This window comes from Callorhinchus milii, unplaced genomic scaffold, assembly GCF_018977255.1.
Source record: "Callorhinchus milii isolate IMCB2004 unplaced genomic scaffold, IMCB_Cmil_1.0 Scaffold2, whole genome shotgun sequence".
Classification (NCBI taxonomy): Eukaryota; Metazoa; Chordata; class Chondrichthyes; order Chimaeriformes; family Callorhinchidae; genus Callorhinchus; species Callorhinchus milii.
In genome coordinates, this window is record NW_024704743.1 from 25,233,033 (window position 1) to 25,253,330 (window position 20,298).

General features: G+C 41.5%; 1 protein-coding gene across 1 annotated transcript; it reads right to left on the minus strand.

Annotated features, from left to right (window-relative positions):
- Nucleotides 1-811: 811 nt before the first annotated feature.
- Nucleotides 812-18,587, minus strand: LOC103176320 (nucleotide-binding oligomerization domain-containing protein 1-like). Its single transcript, XM_042332162.1, has 11 exons — nucleotides 18,402-18,587; nucleotides 16,846-17,020; nucleotides 13,366-15,175; nucleotides 12,918-13,001; nucleotides 11,520-11,603; nucleotides 11,326-11,409; nucleotides 10,122-10,205; nucleotides 6,803-6,886; nucleotides 5,320-5,403; nucleotides 2,009-2,092; nucleotides 812-980 (listed from the first exon to the last, which is right to left on the minus strand). Exons 1-11 carry the CDS (start codon nucleotides 18,585-18,587, stop codon nucleotides 911-913), a joined length of 2,829 nt encoding a protein of 942 aa, XP_042188096.1. The 3' UTR covers nucleotides 812-910.
- Between the last annotated feature and the right edge of the window lie 1,711 nt (nucleotides 18,588-20,298).

Consider the following 20,298-nt stretch of genomic DNA (forward strand, 5'->3'; position numbering starts at 1 on the left):
GCAATCGGTGGCACTGTCTTTGTTACAAGTTAATGAACTGTTTTATAACAACAAGTTGCATTTATGTAGCGGCCTTCATGCAGGGTAGCATCTTGGAGCGCTTAAAAAATGGTGGAGCCTTGGCGCCAAGCTGGGGAGAGGGGGAGTTGACTTTAGGCACAATCGAAGAGGAAGGTCTTCAGGTGTGGAAGGTGGTGGGATTGAGGAAGAAACTGCCATACTTTTGGGGTCTAGTGGCTGAAAGCACGGTTGCCGATGGAGCGTTGGGGATGATGGTCGTGCAGGAGGCTAGAGCCAGCTGAGCGAAGGTAGTGAAGAGGGGTGTAAGCAGTTCACAGAGGTAGGGAGATATTAGGGCATGAAGCGATTTGTCGGTGTGTGTAAGGATCTTGAAATTGATCCATTTTGCAATAGGGAGCCAGTGGAGCCTGGCAAGGACTGGGGTGATTGGGGATTTTTGATGTGTGTGAGGATATGGATGACAGAGTTTAGAATTAATTGGATTATATGAATGGTTGAGCTGGGGAGACTGGCGAGGAGGGCATTGGAATAATAGAGCCGGGAGGTGACAAATGTGTGAATAAGGGTTTTGAGATCTTTATCAGACTAAACACCTCTCAACCCTTTCTGATCATTTATTAAGATGAGGCTATTAAGGCACTACTGGGGAATAATGATTAACAGCCTAGCTGTATATCCTGTGAAGATTTGAGATGTCCTCCCCATGTGAAGAGTCAATTTCAAGAATTATTATAATGGCCACAATCAACATGCACATTTTTGAGGTGTGTAAACATACTTTATTAATCCCAATATACAGGCAGGTGTTTATCGTGCTGTAAATGACCTATCATTCCTGTCAAATCCTTCAGTTTCCAGGAGATTTGAAACACGGGGTTCCTGGAGGAATCTAGATTCTGATGCGTCTGTCTTTTACAAGAATCTCAATGTCTTCTGTGGGGATTCTGTTATTCTTTAGGCTGAAAGGAAATGGCACAAAATTTTACAATTGGTTATCTTTCTTTTCAGTACATGATATGAGGAAGGATTCTTTCCTCTTCTCCAGTCTGCCTTTATCTCGCTCCCTCCCTTCCCCAATCCCAATCCAAAAGCAATGGCTAAACTTGTTGCCTGATCTAAAGGGAAGCAGCTGCTCTTCACACAGCTGTTAAACAGTGATTCTGGTCGTGAATACAAGAGGGGCAGGCAATGATTGAACGGTCCCATTATAACAGGATAGAAAACAAGTAATGGCAATTTGAAACCTCCCCAGCGCTGTCTAGAGGAGTTAGCAACCAGCTCACACACAGCACCGGCTGGATTGGGCCTTTGGGTATTCATGATGATATGATTGTCAGCAACTGACAGTGACTGGGGGAAGATAGGCATGTACCAGCTTTTGTGTCTGGTCATTCTGGCACTGCCCTAACTAAAAACAGTTAGCAGGTGGCTAGGGCTAGAGGGGGCTCAACCCCTCCTCCCAATCGTTCTTCACCTCACCTCTACTTAGCGGGTGGACCTGTCTGTCAAGCCAGTGGCTCACTTGTCTTAAAGGGGACCGACCCTCAAACCCTCCCACCCCACCCCAAGAATATTGTCATCCATCATCTATGAATAAAGCTGATGGAAATTCTGATTCTCGAGTCCAATTCTTTGCTGTCTCTTGATCTCCAACCCACACCCCCATCTCGCCTCAGTGGATAGACTAATGATTTTGTTGTTGTTGTCGTTGTCTGGTGGTACATTATACTTGTGTTTCCTCTGAGGAAAATTAACCCACATTTTATCGTGCAACATTTGCCTTGGTGGGTGGGACGTAGAGGGGATTGGAGAGGAGGGAGAATACTCACGATAGGGAATATAAATGAAGGCACGTGAGTCTTGGCGAATTCCTGACCCTCGTTCAGGCAATTTAATGAGTTATTTTATGCCTTTCAATTTCAGTGATGGATGAATCATCCTAAGGTCACTGAAGCAATGGAATAACTTATTGAAATTTTAGCCTTACCAGATCTCCTCTATAGCTCTATTTTCTTCCAGTGACTCCAGCAGGTAGGTAGCTCCACGTGTTGTTATTTCATTTTCAATCAACCTGCAAATTCATTGGGATGTTTGTGATTGTCTGAGCTGACACAGGCGCTATATCCAATTCTAACTGCAATACTTCCTCTGAACATTAACAACAGCTGCTGATCAAGCAGATGCTGTTTTTGTTTCAGATTTCCAGAATTCACATTTTTTTCTCTTTATCGCAAAGCACATTTCCGTTAAGTGTGAGGGTGACAAATTGTGACATCTCAAGGCAGATTCAATTGTACCTGTTATGGAGGCATCGCAGTGTTCCATTTATTTTAAAGACAGGCTGTAAAAATCTTCAGCACAAAGATTGGGTCTGAAGATTTCAATTCCAAAGGGATGGGTAGAACAATGTGCCATTTCATAACGTTCGCTGTGACAATTCTCATTGAATCTATTATGAAATAGCACTTTTTTTCACCCCTGTACCTTTTTTAAAAGTGGTGAAAAAAAAATAATTGCTTGCATTGTCTTTGCAAGAAGAATCCAAACTCACAACTGCCTGCATTTAGTCCAGCTATTTACCAGGTTTTATGTGTTTGAATGGGGTTCACTCTCTGACCACCCAAGAAACACGTGCACAGCCTGACAAGATGTAAAAGAGCTGAGATTTATTGATGTAATCTTCCTTTAGTTATGTTTCATTGTAAGCTGTTGGATTGGTCAAATGCTATGAACTGTACATCCGACAGGTTGGTTTAAGATAATTATACCAGGGGCTGATCTACTAATTCACCACAGTACAGTATTTGCAACTAACATAAAATAACATGTAGGAGCAGGAGTAGGCCATTCGGCCCTTCGAGCCTGCCCCGCCATTCAATCATGACTGATCTTCTAACCTAACTCCAGCTAATAACCTGACCCTGCCTTATCCCCATATCCCTTAATCCCTTTTGCAATTAGAAATCTATCTATCTCAGTCTTGAATATGTCCAAGGACTGAGCATCAACAGCCCTTTGGGGTAGTGAGTTCCATACATTCACCAGTGAGTGGAGTGAAGAAGTTGAGTGAAGAAGTTCTTTCTCAACTCTGTACGAAAGGGTTGGCCTCTGATTTTAAGGTTGTGACCCCTGGTTTTAGTTTCTCCAACCAGGGGAAACAATCTCCCACTATCTACTCTTTCATGCCCTTTGATGATCTTATAGGTTTCTATAAGATCCCCTCTAATTCTTCTATATTCTAGAGAATATAGGCCCAAATTGGTCAGCCTATCCTCGTAACTCATCCCCTTCATCCCTGGTACTAACCTAGTAAATCTACGCTGCACCCCCTCCAAGGCAAGTACATCCTTCCTTAAATAAGGAGACCAAAACTGGACACAGTATTCCAGGTGTGGTCTCACCAGGGCCCTATACAGTTGCAGCAAGACTTCCCTACTCTTATACTCTAATCCTTTCATAATGAATGCTAACATACCGTTCGCCTTCCTAATTGCTGCTGCACCTGCAGACTAACTTTCTGTGATTGGTGTACAAGGACACCCAAGTCCCTCTGGACGCTAACACATTCCAATCTCTCCCCTTCTAAAAAATAACCCGCTCTACTGTTTTTGCTACCCAGGTGGATGACTTTGCACTTCCCTACATTATACTTCATCTGCCACCTACCTGCCCAATCACCTAACCTATCTATGTCTCGCTGCATTTTTTTAATGTCATCCTCTGTGTTGACACTTTCTCCTAGTTTTGTGTCATCCGCGAATTTAGATATATTAACTTTGATGTCCTCATCTAGATCGTTGATGTAGATGGTAAATAGCTGAGGCCCAAGGACTGATCCTTGTGGCACTCCACTAGTCACATCCCGCCAATCTGAAAAGGACCCGTTTATCCCTACTCTTTGTTTCCTACCCGTTAACCATTCCCCAATCCACGTTAATATGCTCCCCCCAATTCCATGGGCCCTTATCTTTTGGACTAACCTTTTATGCGGCACCTTATCGAATGCCTTCTGGAAGTCCAAATAGACCACATCCACTGATTCACCCTTATCTAGTTTACTCGAAATATCCTCAAAGAAACTCTGAGATTAGTCAAACATGACTTCCCTTTTGTAAAGTCATGTTGACTTGACCTAATTATATTGTGCTCTCCTAAATACCACACTACCACATCCTTAATCAATGATTCTAAAATTTTTCCTATCACTGATGTGAGACTAACTGGCCTATAGTTCCCCATCTTTTCCTTTCCACCTTTTTTAAATAGTGGTGTGACATTTGCGATCTTCCAATCCATGGGGACTGTTCCAGAATCCAAGGAATTTTGGAAGATCAGACATAAGGCCTCCACTATCTCATAAGCTACCTCTTTTAAAACCCTGGGATGCAAGCCATCCGGACCAGGGGATTTGTCACTTTTTAGTGCTAACAGTAATAACTACTTTAGTTTTGTTGCATTTGTCTACAAATTGCAATTATTACACTTTACAGTATATCTGTGAAATACTTTGAAATGTCCTCCTGACGCGCGTGAAAGGCTGCGTGCCAAATGTAAAGATTATTATTATTTATCCTATCCAAATATTACAGCACGTGATCTCCATACATTTGAGCTACACTCATTTAACAAATTTTGTTTTGAAGCTACACTGTAAAATAGAGAGAACCTTACAGAAATAAACCCGGCTAGCTCTACTGCCTTTACAGCAGGGAATGGACATGGTACCGCAGGATAAAGGTATAAATCTTGAGAGGTTCAGATTATTGTTAATAATAATAACAATAATATTGGATAAGTTAGACCCTTTGACCCATTTGATCTCATCCTTCTAGAACACCCCCTTTACCATCTGCCCATCATAGCATCAAGCGGTTTTGTCCTTGTCTCAACCACCCTTCCTGGCAACCTGTTCCAGCTGTTAATTAATGTAAAGAAAACTTTCCTGTGTCTGTTCTGACATTGCCCTTTGCGATTCTAAACCTATGTCCTCTTGTTCTACTCTCTCATTCAATCTGCAAGTTTTGTTTGGGTTTACTTTCTCAATCCTATTTAAAATCTTATAAAGTCTCCTATGAGATTTCTCCTTTCAGGACAAAGAGTCGAATTGTTGCTCGTAGCTCATTCCTCTAAATACTGGGAATCTCCTCTGCACTGCCTCTAGGGGGCTGGGCAGCCCCCTTATGGTGTGGTGACCAGAACTGTTTCAGTACTTGAGGTGTGGTCTGAGGAGATCACCATACAGCTTAAGTATGAACTCAACCGATTTGTCAATATACCCCAGAATTCTGCCAACTTTACCATAAGTTTTTCAGCGATGTGTTTATTTTCAACATTTCTGCAAAACTTTTTGCTGCTTCATCGTCTAAATAATTTTGTGTCAACCTAGAAGAAAAACAAAATCCGAGTTTGTCATCATGACTTGTGTAATTCCTTCCCACCCTTTCTGTCTCTCTCTCTCTATCTCCCTCCCACCTTCCATCCCTCCCTCCATCCAGAGATGGAATAAAATTCTTGAGCCCCTTCACACAACGATTATGTGTTGAAGAGGAGACTTTTAAAATAAAAAAAATGTATGATGTAAGAAAAAAAAATATCAAACTTAGGTCTTTGATCACTGGCCACATAAAGCTCACATGGAATTGAAAAACGTTATTCACATTATAGTTAATTAATCCTGTGCTGTACATTCACTGGTTCTATAACTGCATTTTACTTACAGTCACATGTGCTCCAGGTAATGCTATATATCCATGTATTGGCAGATCAGGGTGTGTGTATACATTTAATCCCTGCACTAATCACATTTTCTACAAAACAGCCACGCTCATATTTTCTTAATAAATAGAATATTTTAACTCAAAAATGCACTTGTGTGCTCCTTATAGTATAGTATAGTACAGTTAATCCTTGAGAGCTGAATCTTTTTGTCACTGCAGAAGGAAAACACACTTTTATTCAGCCTAATCACATTGAAATTTCTCAAAGAGCTTCCTGGGAAGAGTACAGTACTGTCAAGTACAGTGACTATTTGTGCAGTGGGGTGGCTAATTTGTGTGCAGTGAAGGTCTTACAAACAGCCATGAAATTAATGGACACACTTTCTGTAGGATTGTTGTCCAGTACTTCCCTATCTTTTCAAATATCGCCTTAGGATCTTTAACAGCCACCTCAATAACAGGCAGCTAGGATGATTTAACGTCTCATTTGAAGGCTAGCCCACCAAACTACTTGTACTCACTACAGGAGAATATTGCAATAAACAACATTTATCTCCTATAAAAGTATTAATTCTGAGTATTAACGTACAGACATTTCTTTCTTCCCAGTATTGATATTATGGTGATGTTTAGAAGCACACTCAGTGGTTCAGATCATATAGTGTATAGTGGAGTCCTGTAGCATATTGGTTCGACCCAGGTTCAATTCCCATGCAGGGTGAAATCTTAGGCAAGTTTTCTTACTCTACACACTTCTGCTTATCTAGCATTGAGTAGGAACCCAGTTGTTAATCGAATGGTGGATCGTTTTTCCAGGGGTAATAATCCCTTAAAAAAAAGATAATAATTTGTTCACTCAATCCACGACTGTTTGTGCGACACTGCTGTGTGCAATTGACTGCCGCGTTTCGCCAACAAAATACACAGTCAATTCACTTCACAGATTATTCTGTGAAGTGTTTTGAGACGTCTCAACAACATGATACGGCGCTATATCAAATGCAACGATTATTATCCTACAGCCGTTCGCTGAGTGCCCCTGGTGATGCTTACGGCTTGCGTACCAGAATATCTTCAGGGAGCTGTTGCTGCGAAGGGCAGTGGCTAAGAGTTTCCCGCCTTCTGGTGAGATCTGATTTGCTGCAAGGCTGAGAAGATATGAAAAGAATTGATTTTTCTTCATTGCCATAAATTCACCCATGACTATAATTTAACAGGTGTTACATTTCCAGACAAGAGAGAAAAAAAATCAATCTCAAAGTTGAGTTGGTTGCTAAAAGGCTGCGTAAGATGCTGGGGAAGATCAATGGAAATTAGATGAAGTAAGAATACAACCATCTCACCACAATACGCTCTCCTTTTCTGGGAATTAATGATTTTCTGTACGTTGCTAACAGTCTCACTTTTCTTTACACAAAATGTGATTTGCGGAATGAATATTTTACTGATAGGCAATAATAAGATATGTATTTGATTAAATGTGACCAAAAGTCATTTAATATCATATCCGATCAACGCGTTAGAGTTGACCATTTTGCTTTGGTCTCCTCTCTCTGGTTCCAACGAACTTGAATGACTAGCAGAGAATGAAACAGAAGATTGCTGATTGTCTATATCAGGGTTGTGAAGGTGAGGCACTCTCAAATCCCAGAGGTGTCTTTAGTTATCAACTGCCTCAACCTTATTTATCAACAATGTAAGATTACAGAGAGAGGCTGCAATTTTCACACCAACCTTTCAGTGGTGCTCAACTGCTGAAAACTCAACTTCTAGTATTAACTGCATCTATTTGCACTTCAGTTCCATGCATTCATCTAATTCCCTGAATGTCTCCTAAACCTCCAACGTGAGATTTGCTGCCTGATAAATTGAGGAAAATGACTAGGAGCAGTAAGGACTGTATATCAGATTCAATTTGATTCAGTTAGAAAAAAATTGATTCAATCTTTAGTGTAAATCGGACTTCATTCTGAGACAGATAAAACGCATTAAGGCAAGGGAGAAGAATCCCTAAACACCACTCAAAGGAGTGAAGCACAAAGGACACTGGCAAGATGTCCACAATCATATATTGCACTAGCAGAGACATGTATATAACACTCAACAATAGTTGATATGGGACAGTTTGTGATTCTGAAATAAAATGCACTTTAGAGAAATGTGGTTATTTCTGGATGAGGACTAAGCTAAATACCAAGTCATATGGAGGTCTAATATGTAATATTTATTTATAAACGTGGCAACTAATTTGTGCAAAGTAATGTCCCACAAACAGCCATAAAAGTGAATAACCGATTTTATCTGGAGGATTGTTTGCCAGGACACCGGGAGAAACTCCCTTCTCTTTTTACCATGGGATCTTTAAAGTCCACCTGGAGAGCAGACAGAACGCTGGTTTAATGGTATATCCAAAGGATGGCACCCCTGGCAATAACCGATTTTATCTGGAGGATTGTTTGCCAGGACACCGGGAGAAACTCCCTTCTCTTTTTACCATGGGATCTTTAAAGTCCACCTGGAGAGCAGACAGAACGCTGGTTTAATGGTATATCCAAAGGATGGCACCCCTGGCAATAAAAGCATACCCCAGTTCTGCATTTGAGTGCCTAAACTATGTAAGTTCAAAGGCTTGACGTGGGGTTTTGTACATCCCAGAACTCAAATGCACCAATGGTGTTCAACTCTGGTGGTTTTCAGAAGTCATAATTAGCCTCTTTGGTTATTTTATACCAAATCAGATAGCAAAATGGAAGTCACAATTAGTGCTGCCCACCCCTTTTGTGAATATCACAAATTTATTTGCCAATGTCCACCTAACTGCAACTATTTTAAGCAGCAAGTTGGTCGCTGAAGAGTTGGGTTGCAATCTCACTAGACAAGTGCTATGATGGGAATCTCTCTGAGCTAGGCTGTTAGAAGTATGCCAAGCCTTGGCTAGGAGAGGAGGGATTCAATCTTTGTTTCGCCTTCCCCGATGACAACACTAAGACGCACAATTTAACTTCAGCTAGCACTGCCGCTATTGAGTTGGGAGAGAGGAACGTCACATCGATGAGAACCTATAGTGTGGACTTTCATGTTTTTTCTGACAGATTGAACTGAAGCCGAACACAGCTGTTCTAGCTCCACTGCAAGTTTTCCTTAAGGTATTGATCTATGCTTTTAACCTTAATCCTCTTGATGGCTATACTTGGAAGAACATTAATTTAAAGGAAAAATCTGGTCTTGGATTGAATACAGAGCACTCCTCATACTTAGCTCTAACTAATTTTATATTACATCTGCACAGAACACCAGTTGGAAGTAGATATAGGATTCACAGCCACAGATGGATGGTCCTGGCAGAGGGGCAGAAAATCAAAGAGGACAGGCATTCTGGGCCATTCTTGTATATCTCCGATTGGATAGTTATATAGCTTGTTTGGAAAGGTTAGGAGTAGATCGAACATCTCTCTCCGGGATATTGATTTTTTTCAGCAGCCCAGAAAAGGAAGCAGTAAATGAAAAGCATTTGAAAAGCTTTTGAAAAATGAAAAGCTAAACAAAAATAGGGTAAAATGATAGAAAAATTGGGACTGAGCATTGCACCACTACTGAAAGGCACAACCGACTGTGCACAGTAGTTGTGTGAAATTATTTATTTAGAACTAGTTAGAAGTTATGAGATAACCAGAGTAGGTAACCAGACGGACTCAGGATAATGATGTGAATAAGATGAAAAATGAAATAATAATGATGTAATCCTTGCAATTGGTGTAGCACCTTTTACATTGAGAGGACATCTCAAAGCGCTTCACAGAATTTACTGTAAAGCATGTTTTTGTGAGCAAATGACCTCATGTAACTAACAATTTTAAGCAGCAAGTTGGCCCTTAAAGAGTCGGGTTGCAATCTCACTAGACCAGTGCCATGATGGGAATCATTCGCACCAGGGAAGGAGTCCTGGAGCTCAGTGATTAGAGCACCCGACCCTTGCAAACAAGAGGCCTGGGTTCGATTCCCGGCAGGGCGAAACCTTGGGTAAGTTTCCTTACTCCACACATGACTGTTTACCTAGCAGTAAGTAGGAACCAGGTGGTCAGTGGATTGGTGAATCACTTTTCCCGTGGTAATATTTCCTTCAGAAAAATAATAGTAATAAATTGGTCAATCAATCCACGACTGTTTGTGGGACACTGCTGTTTGGAATTGGCTGCCATGTTTCGCCCACAAAATATACAGTCAATTCACTTTACAGCATATTCCGTGAAGCACTTTGAGACGTCTCAAAGACGTGATAAGGCACTATATCAAAAGCAAGGATTATTATTATCATGTACCATAAAACTGCTCCGTTAGGAGTTGAGGCTATTTGGGAGTTGTGTGCAATGGGTATAGGTTTACCTCAAATTCTTCAGACTGTGCTGATCCCTCAAAGCTTCTGCAAAGGCTTCCGCACCCCGGTCTCCTATCTGATTGCCCCACAACCTGACGAGTGTGAAAACAAATTCAATTCAGCAAATGGAGCTCTACAGTGAGATGCAATACGTGCAATACCTCATAGTGGATTGAGATGATTGATACAGTTGCCCGGCGTGCTCACAGTTCTCACATTGAAATGCTGGACTCTGATTTGGAAGACCTGGCTTCAGTTTGACTGTTACAGCGAGGAGGAAGAACAATAAGGCCCATAACGTCAATGGGCAACTGTTATAAAAAAAAGTATGCAGTGGCATTGATCACAGCCACGGATGGACAAGTCTTTGGTTTATCTAGTACTCATTCTCTGACCTATGAAGAATAGCATCGACTGGGAAATGCCATGAACAATGGTTATATTTAAACTGTCCATTCAACCTCTCCTTCAAACATTGAGATCCCCTTTGACTGTATTGAATAATTGGAGTCCAGCTCAACTATATTGTATAAAATATGGAAGACCTCAATAAGATCATCAGCGGTCATCGTCTCTTCTCCAATGGAAGTATTTCAAGCTGCTGTAATCTATCCTCATATCTTAGGTGCCCATTCCCACGTATAATTCAATTCAATCGGTTTTGTATCTTCTCTGTGCCCTTTTGAGATAGGCAGTAAACTGTCCTGGCCCACAGAAGCACATCCTACTCTCAGCCAATCACACAATGACATAGATGGCTACAAAGACGTCCACAAGCTCAGAAGATCCAATGTTTCCTGTTGCTTTGTGAGTCCAAGAAGCAGCAACTGGGAAAAGAGGGAGAAATAAATACAACATGTATTCTCTATATAAGGGAGTCTCTCTCTCTCAGTGCCCTGGCCAAAAGTCTCCCAAATAAAATTGGTCACTCACTCCATGGTTGTTTGTGGGACATTGCTATGTACAAACTGGCTGCGATAATTGCCCCAAAAACACAGTAGCACCACTTCACATTGGATCCTGTGAAGTGGTTTGAGATGCCTCAACAGCATAATAAGGTTCTACATCAAATACAAGGATTATTATTACTATATATTCAATTTAAATTCAAACCTTGACAGTGAAACTCCTTGTATTATCCAATCCCACATTGATAACTACAAGAGTGGCTACTATTTTGGAATATATTTTGAGGCTTGTGTATTTACTCACCCAACATCCTCTATGGTTTTGCTATTCTGGATTGCTTTTGCTAGGTATGCGCCCCCTTCATGGGTGATCATGTTGGATCCCAGCCTGAATAGACATGGCAAATATGTTTAGGAACCTGTTATTCCTCGACCATTGCTCTAAAACATCTTGAGATGCGTAATAAAATGTGAGTAAGTGACACAGAAGTGAATTACCTCAAGAAAACAAGACTGGGACAGCTTTCGACCAGCTGAGCGATGGCCCTGGCACCAACATCACTTAAATGATTTTTGTAAAGACTGAAAATAAGCGGACAGGTAATTAATCAAAACAAACTCAGTCTTAAACAAAAAAGGAACACGAGTATTAATGATGTGCCATTTTGAAAATCAATCTGATTTAGTTCCATTGAAGGGTTGAACTCATTGTACTCTTTGTACATAATAATAATTTGGTCACTCAATCACCGACTGTTTGTGGGATACTGATGTGTGCAACAGCAACAAATTATATGTGTATAGCACCTTTCATGTCAGGAGAACATCCCAAGATGGAATTGGCTGCTGCATTTCACCCACAAAAATATACAGCCAGTTCACTTTACAATAGATTCTCCAAAGCACTTTGAAACATCTCAATGACTTGATAAGGCTCTATATTAAATGCAAGGATTATCATTATTATTATTATTTATCTTTCAGATAGTGATTTACACGTTGTGTATGTCCAGAGGGTTTTTATTTAATATTAAACATGGATTTGTTTCATTTACCTTTGGAAGATCAATACAATACAATAGATGTTTTGCATGAGCAGAAACAATTAATGAAACATTAATAGAGACAGACTCCAAATAAATTAAGTTAGACATCTGGTGCAGGAACTCCTGTTAAATGATAAGAATTAAAATAGTGTAGTTGTAAATTTAAATCCCAGTCCAAGCCAACTATCTAACAATATCTGAACAATGTTTTCTCTTGAAATGACTTTATTTAACTCGGTACATGAGGCATTCTATCAGGACAACTTGTGACACTAGGCAGGTGGCCTGCCTCTCCTGTGAACCAGCTAAGGGCCAAAGCGCTGTCCAGCATTAATAGCAAGATGTGGAAGCGTTTGAAAATAGGGGTGTTTTGTTTGCAGGAAAGAAGGTAACACAGGGAGGAAACAATTACAACTTGCCTTTATTTAGTTTTTTAAAAAATAAACTTGTGATTACGTGAAGTGGGACAAAGTAGTTTGTTTTCTATTCCTGTACATTCCCATGTTACAAGAGCTCTTAGGAACGGAAGTAGCAGATATCAGTCAAGTGTTGGGAAGAATTTTGGAGCACGATGAAACAAATATACCTTTGGAGATTTTTGAGAGCAGCAAGAGACAGGTCCCAAAGCAGTATCGACTTGGAAGTGAGTCTCAGAGAGCAAAGGCGTAGTGGCTAAAGGCTCAGGCAAAGGATAATGAGAAGTACACCGGATTCAAAAAGCAGAGAATATGGATTGGAGAAGTTTGGACAGGTAGGGTGGTGCAAGGGTATTAAAGAATTTGAGCACGAGAACAAAGGCAAATAGTATTTCACATTTTACTATACATATAATAATGTAAAGCATTCTCACCCAAGTGACTTGATCTGATGATACTTTCTGAGTTCTTCTGCCAAGACACAGGCCCCATGGTCTGTGATCTGATTCACACTCAACCTGCATTAGAACATAGCAGTACCTAAATCAATAGTAATTTAGTATAGCTTCAGACAGATATGGACCAGTAGGTCCAACTAGTCTATCCATCCAATTTCCCCAAATATTGTTGAAAAATACAATTAGTTTATCAAATGCTATGAGGAACACAAGTTTCCTGTAATAGGCACAGACGGAAATGAAACAAACTTCAACCTGATATGTGAAAGCAGCCAAGTTGCACATTTTTTCTGGCTCTATATTTCATAGTTGATAGCTCCTGGATCTGGACACCATTAACAGCCAGGTATAGCCACCTGAACACCAAACTAAGCACTACAAGTTAATGTGAGAGGCAAGATTAATATTTGGTGGCAAAGCTTACCTGAGCACCGTAAGCTTACTGAAGGAGGGGAGCAGTTGTTCCACCCCGTAATCATTGATGTTGTTGTTGTCCATTTCCAATGCGATGGTGTTTGGGATATGAAGCAGAATGAATGTGAGAGCACTGCAGTCGGAGGAACAGATGTTGCAGTAGGTCAGCTTCATGTAAATGTTACATATTCCTCGGGCTGCAAGTTTGGCTACAGCCTCGTTCTGCATTTCAAATATAAACCTGATCAGCCAGACAAAGCATGGCAGGATATGGATCTTGCAGCCATCCTCAAGATTTAATCGAGGGAGTCTCCTTATGTGCGATTTCACACAGTCATTAAGATAAGACGTCAATACTGAACGTTTCCCCTGAATAACTGTAGGACACGCCAGTTTCATTAACAGATTAATATTACTGCTGGACAGGAGACCACAAAGGAACAGCTTGGTAAACCGAATGTGCTCACTGTGTGGCTTGGGGACATCTTTTGCGCCTTGCCTAACAGGGATTAAGCACTCAAAAAAAATAGTGCGGAGTTTCTTTGTAATTGAGCCGGTCACGTCACTATCATTAAATAACTTGAAGAGGCTCCTAGAGCTTATCTGATCATCCACAGCTAATGAAAGTGCAGCAAAAAACGACTGCAGGGTCAAGTGAAGGAACTCATAGGTAGACTGGTTGCGAAGGCCATCATAATGGTCAGCAGCTTTGATGAAACCCAATTGCAAGTCCTGCTCGGAGATCTCTGCTGCTGTGATTTGCTCCTGGTGGAAGAGAAAGTTGCTGTTTTCAATCCCATTTCGGGCTAATTTACCCAGGTGCATCAAGGCACTCCTTTTTGTTCTGAACACATCTAGTTGGCTTCTGGCAGTTTTCCAATTCAAGTTCATTTTACAAGAATGATTAAGGAAGACTTCTACCATTAGCAAGTAAACATCTGTCAGTGTGATATAGTCTGAGAGCTGGTGGGTGTTGGGCATGTTCAGAATGTGCTCATAAGATTTAAATATAATCCAGCAGAAGAGTGGCACTGAACACAGGGTGCACAGGTGAGGGTTTGCTTCCAGCTGGGTCAAGACTGAACTTTGATAACTCTTGTTTTTGAAAAACTTCTTCAAATACTGCAGCAAATTGTCCTTCGAAAATCCTTTCAATACGACTTTCTTCCTCACGATTCTCAGCGGCAGAATTGTGCCAGTTCTGGCTGTCAATACCTTTTTAGAACCTTTTAATAATTTTCCTCGGAGAAGGTTCATCAACAAGGCCACAGGGTGAGTGGGGACAAAGGGCGAGGAAATGTCAGGGATGTCGTTCACGTCACAGTCAATGTTAATCTCATCAAACCCATCCAGTGTGAAGAGAACAGTCTCTGGATGTTGACAGATATATCTGAAGATTTCATCCACGTCTCGGTCAGGGTAACAGTTGTACTTGAAGAGCAAATCCTTGAGTGAAATCTTGTCTTCCTCCTTAAAGCTATTAAATATCCGGCACCTGAATTTGAAGAAGAATTTGACATCAGCACACAGCTCTCCTTTGGACCACAAGCTCTGCAGTTTCTGAAGCAGAATAGATTTACCAACCCCAGCGTCACCGGTTACAATCACCGTTTCTGCCTCTTCACTGATGACTCCAAACACACTGAATAATTCATCCAAACAGGATACCATTCCTTTGGGTTCATTGACATTGTTGATTAATTCCATCAGAGTCTCCGTGTATGTATCTTCAAACAAGGTGTCCTGCTTTTGGGCATATGATGAAATGAACTTTGAGTCTCTTCCCAGTTCATGTCTGAGCTTTTCGGTGTACTGGCAAACTGAAGCACACAAGCACTACATTAATAAAATATTTTGGACAATATAGTTTTAGAGAGTAAAATTTTTATTACTCTCCATGTTCCATAAGCATTACATAAACACATCAGTTTTGGTGTTATAAACAGAGTTGGCGATTGAAGTGAACTTTCTTAAATTTGAGAAAAAAATATGGAATGATTTGTCATACAGCATTAATCACGACTGTTTGTGGGACACTACTGTGCGCAATTGGGTTCCGCATTTAACCCACAAAACATACAGTCAATTCACTTTACAGTATATTCTGTGAAGCGCTTTGAGATGTTTAGAAAACATGCTAAAATGCTATATTAAACGCAAGGATTATTATTATGATTATTATCATCAATTTGAGCAATGCATTTCGAGCCTCCTGAGCTCAGCCCTTAGGTAAGCATTTATTATTTATCATTCTCTAAAGAGATCCCAAAATAATCCAAAGAAGTTTGATACAATGCAGTTTGTCTCTGCTTAATACATAACTGAGCTCAGGAGGCTCGAAATACATTGCTTGAATTGATAATAATAATAATAATCCTTGCGTTTGATATAGCGCCTTATCAGATCTTTGAGACGTCTCAAAGCGCTTCACAGAATATATTGTAAATTGAATTAACTGTATATTTTTGTGGACGAAACACAGCAGCCAATTGCGCACAGCAGTGTCCCACAAAAAGTCGTGGATTGAGTGACCAATTTTTTTTGAAGGAATTATTCCCTCAATAGTGTTTGGGTCATTCATAGCAACAACAACAACAAAATTACATTTATAGAGCGCCTTTCACGTTGGGAGGATGTCCCAAAGCGCTGAACAGTCAGGTGTTCGGGCCCGAGCATGAGGACTGGTGGTGTAGGGGTGAGGGAAGGCAGAGAGGTGGGAGGCAGACCAAAGGCACAGTCGAAGAGAAGGGTCTTGAGACCGGCCTTGAAGGAGGCAAGGGAGTAAGCGAGGCGAAGGGACCGTAGGATGGAGTTCCAGAGTGTAGGGGCAGAGAGGCTGAAACCCGACCACCGGGCGGGAGACATGGAGCAGGCCGGAGCCCGCTGAACGGAGGGAGCGGGCAGGTTGGTAGGGAGTCAGCAGGTCAGAGAGGTAGGAGGGGGCAAGGCCATGGATGGCCTTAAAGGTGAGGACGAGGATTTTGAACTCGATCCTCTGGGGAAAGGGGAGCCAGTGGAGTCGGGTGAGGGTGGGAGTGATGGGGTCACGGAGCCCGGTGTGTGTGAGTGCACGAGCTGCAGAGTTTTGGATGATCTGCAGCTTGTGAAGGGAAGAGTTGGGAAGGCCGCTGTGGAGGGACTTCCCGTAATCATGCCTTGATGTGACGAATGCATGGGTGAGGGTTTTGGCAGCCTGAGGGGTGAGGCAGTGACGGAGTCTGGCAATATTGTGGAGGTGGTGGTAGGCAGTGCCGGTCATGGCGCGGACGTGGGGGAGAAAGGACAGTTCAGGATCAAACAAGATACCCAGGTTCCTGACTGGCAACCAAGAATAAAAGTGAGCCACCTCTTTGTGTTGATCACTGGCTAAATAATCTCCATAATTGATCAGACCATGTTAAACATATTCGATTGATTCTAGTTAAATTCATGTGGATCTCAAAATATTTCATTTAACGCTTGTGCCAAATATATCAAACTGATCTCTCACCAGCATCCGTAATAAGCACTGATTTCTTCAGCAAGAAATCCGATGGGCAATAATGAATCTCTTCCAACCAAGGCTCCAGGTTTGAGTAAACATCTTTTGCACGATACATGATGTATATAAAGTACTCTGCAGTCTCTTCTCCTTTACCTGATATAATATCCAGTATTTTACGATTCTAAAATAAATAGTGAGACGCATTAGCTTTAAGGTGACTACATTATTTTGTGCATTAACAGTTGTGTCAGTAAAGGAGAGATAGAGCAGAACTTACTGAGATGACTATTTGCATGAAGTATAACTGACAGCTTTTTAGCCCACTCATTGCATCGATCCAACCTTGAGGTACCTCTCTGTGCTAATACATCATTGTCTAGCCTCTGACAGATACTATTTGGCTGTAAAACATCAATCCAGGAAATCAGCAACATTTGGGGGACTGGTGCCCAATGATGCATCCAGTGGTGTCAATCTTCCACCTCCAGACCTCAAAGCAATCATCTCAATTGCAGTACTGCAAGGCCTGTGGGTTCCAGTCCCACATTGAGACTTGAGCTCCCAGTATGGTGACAACACAATCCTTAAATTTGATATAGCATCTTTCACGTCAGTAGATGCCTCAAAAAGTTTCATTTACTAAGATGTAATAATAAGAATACACATCCAACAATGCACCCACCCGCCCCCCAGTACTACACTGGAGTGTTGGCTTAAACTATATGAGTTCCAAGGTCCCACACACAGCTCTGACACTTCCAAATCTGATTTCTCTTTTCTTCTCCATCTCCGTCCTGCCTCTCGTTGCTCAATTCTAGTGTAGAATCGTTCTCCAGCAATTCCTCCCACCTCTCATTCGTTTCCCCTTCCTCCCAACTGGGTCCTCAACTGATTTGCTTCGTGACCCCTGCCCTATCAACAAGGGGGTGGCAGGTTTTCAGCCATTCTAGCCCTGCTCTCTGGAATTCCACCTCAGTGTCCCTCCCACTCAGTGGCCCTGGTTCACCTTCAAGGTCTGTGTCAAAACATCGCTGCTTGACCATGCTTCGCTCATTTTTAGCCTCTCTCCCCTCCCCATTGGCTCCCACCCCCGGTTTGGATGCCTCGCTGGCATATCAAGTGGTTTGAGACGTCTTCCTGACATGAAAAGCGCTGTGCGTGTGTAAATTGTACAGTGTTGTAACTACAGTCTCCGCCCCACTTCCTTCTCAGATATTTGTACACTTGTGCAGTGAACGGTTTGCCATCTTGTGACAGACTATCTGTCATCGCTGTACAAGCTGAAAATAATCATGACAATCACTCAAATTGTGAAGCAAAAACAGAAGCTAACCCAGTGACATCAAGCATTGCTTGAAACTTGCTCCAGTCAAATTCAGTCCTTCTTCTGCATTGTACCACTATCATTTACAGTGAACACGAAGACACTCCAGCAACTCACCCGAAAAGCTAACCTAACTCTCTCAGACGTTTGTAATATCAATTACCAGATCTGTGGAGAAAAATCACCTGGTCATCTAAAGGACTCCTAAGAGTCGACACTTGTCCTTTGCTACCTGTACCTTTCCATGTTGAGTTGCAGTCTGTTGAATAACTTCAGTATCTTCAAGTGTAAAATGGCCAGCCTGCAGCAGGTTATCCAGCAAGCATTCAGTGTTTTTAATGCCATTCACTAATTCCACCCGATGCGACCTCAGGAGATCGAGGTAAGAGGGACTCTTGTGTCTCGGAGTTGCTAGTTGCTCCATGGTGACTCCCCGTGGAGGTAGAAGTAAAAAGTCAATTTTCCTAAAGAAGCAAATATCATCCAGTTTAATGTGGGACTATTGGTAATAAGAATTACTAGTGTTATTTTTTGACACAATTTGGATCATCCTGTTTGTAGAGTTTGATAAACAAAATTAATTTCAATGAGACAGAGCTGCATTCATTTCCTTTTCTGTTTGTATCTCTGTCATTAGGCACTGAACTAAAAGGTAAAGCATGTAAGAACATGAAAAGAGGCTATTCAGCCTACTGAAGCACACCCTTTGATCTGCAAATGGACCTTTGTGCCGGGAAGATTAAAAGCATTAGGAACTACAGTGACAATCTCCTGTCTGACAAGAGAGAGAGTTCAGTTTGTACTGTACCTGTCTGGATCCACAAGTTCCTGCCTGCCTACTTCACGTCCTCAAGGTGTCTCCTCCTTTGAGATCATTTTACTTTCATTGAATCCTCAGGGTCCGCAGGCCTGTGCTGAGTGTCAGCTGTTTATCAGTAACACCGGGGGCAGGAACTTCTCAGGTAATTCGGTTGCGATATGTTTTCAGGAATCAGTCCCCAGCTTGTTCCTCTTCACCGTGAAGTTAGTGACTGCATTGATTTCCCCAAACCCTACCTCTTCCCTAAAACAACGTCACCTCTTCAGTCAAACAGGATGCAAGAGGCTACTTTGTGTTGCTCATATCAAACTTCTTGCGAAACATTTAACTGGCAGTTGCTGCAGACTGTCACCTAAGAAGTTTCTGAAGCAGAATGGTTTTACTAACCTCAGGGTCACCGGTTCTGCTTCTTTTAGTTTGCTCAGTGCATTAAACGTGTTATGCCGTTCACACTGAATGACTAGCCAACGCAGCATAATGTAGTCATACACTTCTTAAATAACAATCTATAGTTATTTGCTAAGAGTATCACCCAGTCAGTATTGAGCGCAAAAAAAACAATTAGAATAGTTCTCCTGCATGAACAAGGAAAAGGTTAGGCTAGTAAAACATGATATGAAACATCTTAACTATTTGCTATGAAGGGCAAGGGGATAGACACAACCAAGGGCAATTTACACACCTATCTACAGAAACCAGAGCCACCATACTGGGTTAACAGAAGGGGTAAAATGAACTCCTTAGGGGCTGAAATACTATTTATACATCAAAGCTAAAAGGAAATTAAATTCTGATTTGTTTCAGAGTATGTCACTCGTGGGGGAACAATTGATTTTTTTGTACTTTTTTGCTCTTCATACATTGCTATGTTGGGTGACATTCATCTTTGAATGTGAAATACTGTAGCAGGTTATCCACGGAGCAGTCAGTGTTTTAATTCCGATCACCAACTCCATCTGATGTGACCTGAGGTGACGAGGTTGAGATGAGAGGCTCTGTTGTCTTCCCACCTGTCCACATTCAATTTCATCATGTTCTTTCTCTGTGCAACTAATTACATTAAATCTCCAGCTCCAAAACAAGCCATTCTGCCCATCTAATTTGTTCTGGTATTGTTACTCACCATCCTAATCTTCCTTTCCTCGCCTCCTCCTTCCCATACCCATCTAATCCCTTCTCCCTCATTACCTTATGGCAGAGTAAGCAGTTAGCTCTTCCTGCACTTTTGGAAACAGTGTCATGATGCGTAATCTCAAACATTGACCAACAAATCAAATTTTACCAAACGGCTAATGCAAACTATTTACACTCTTTT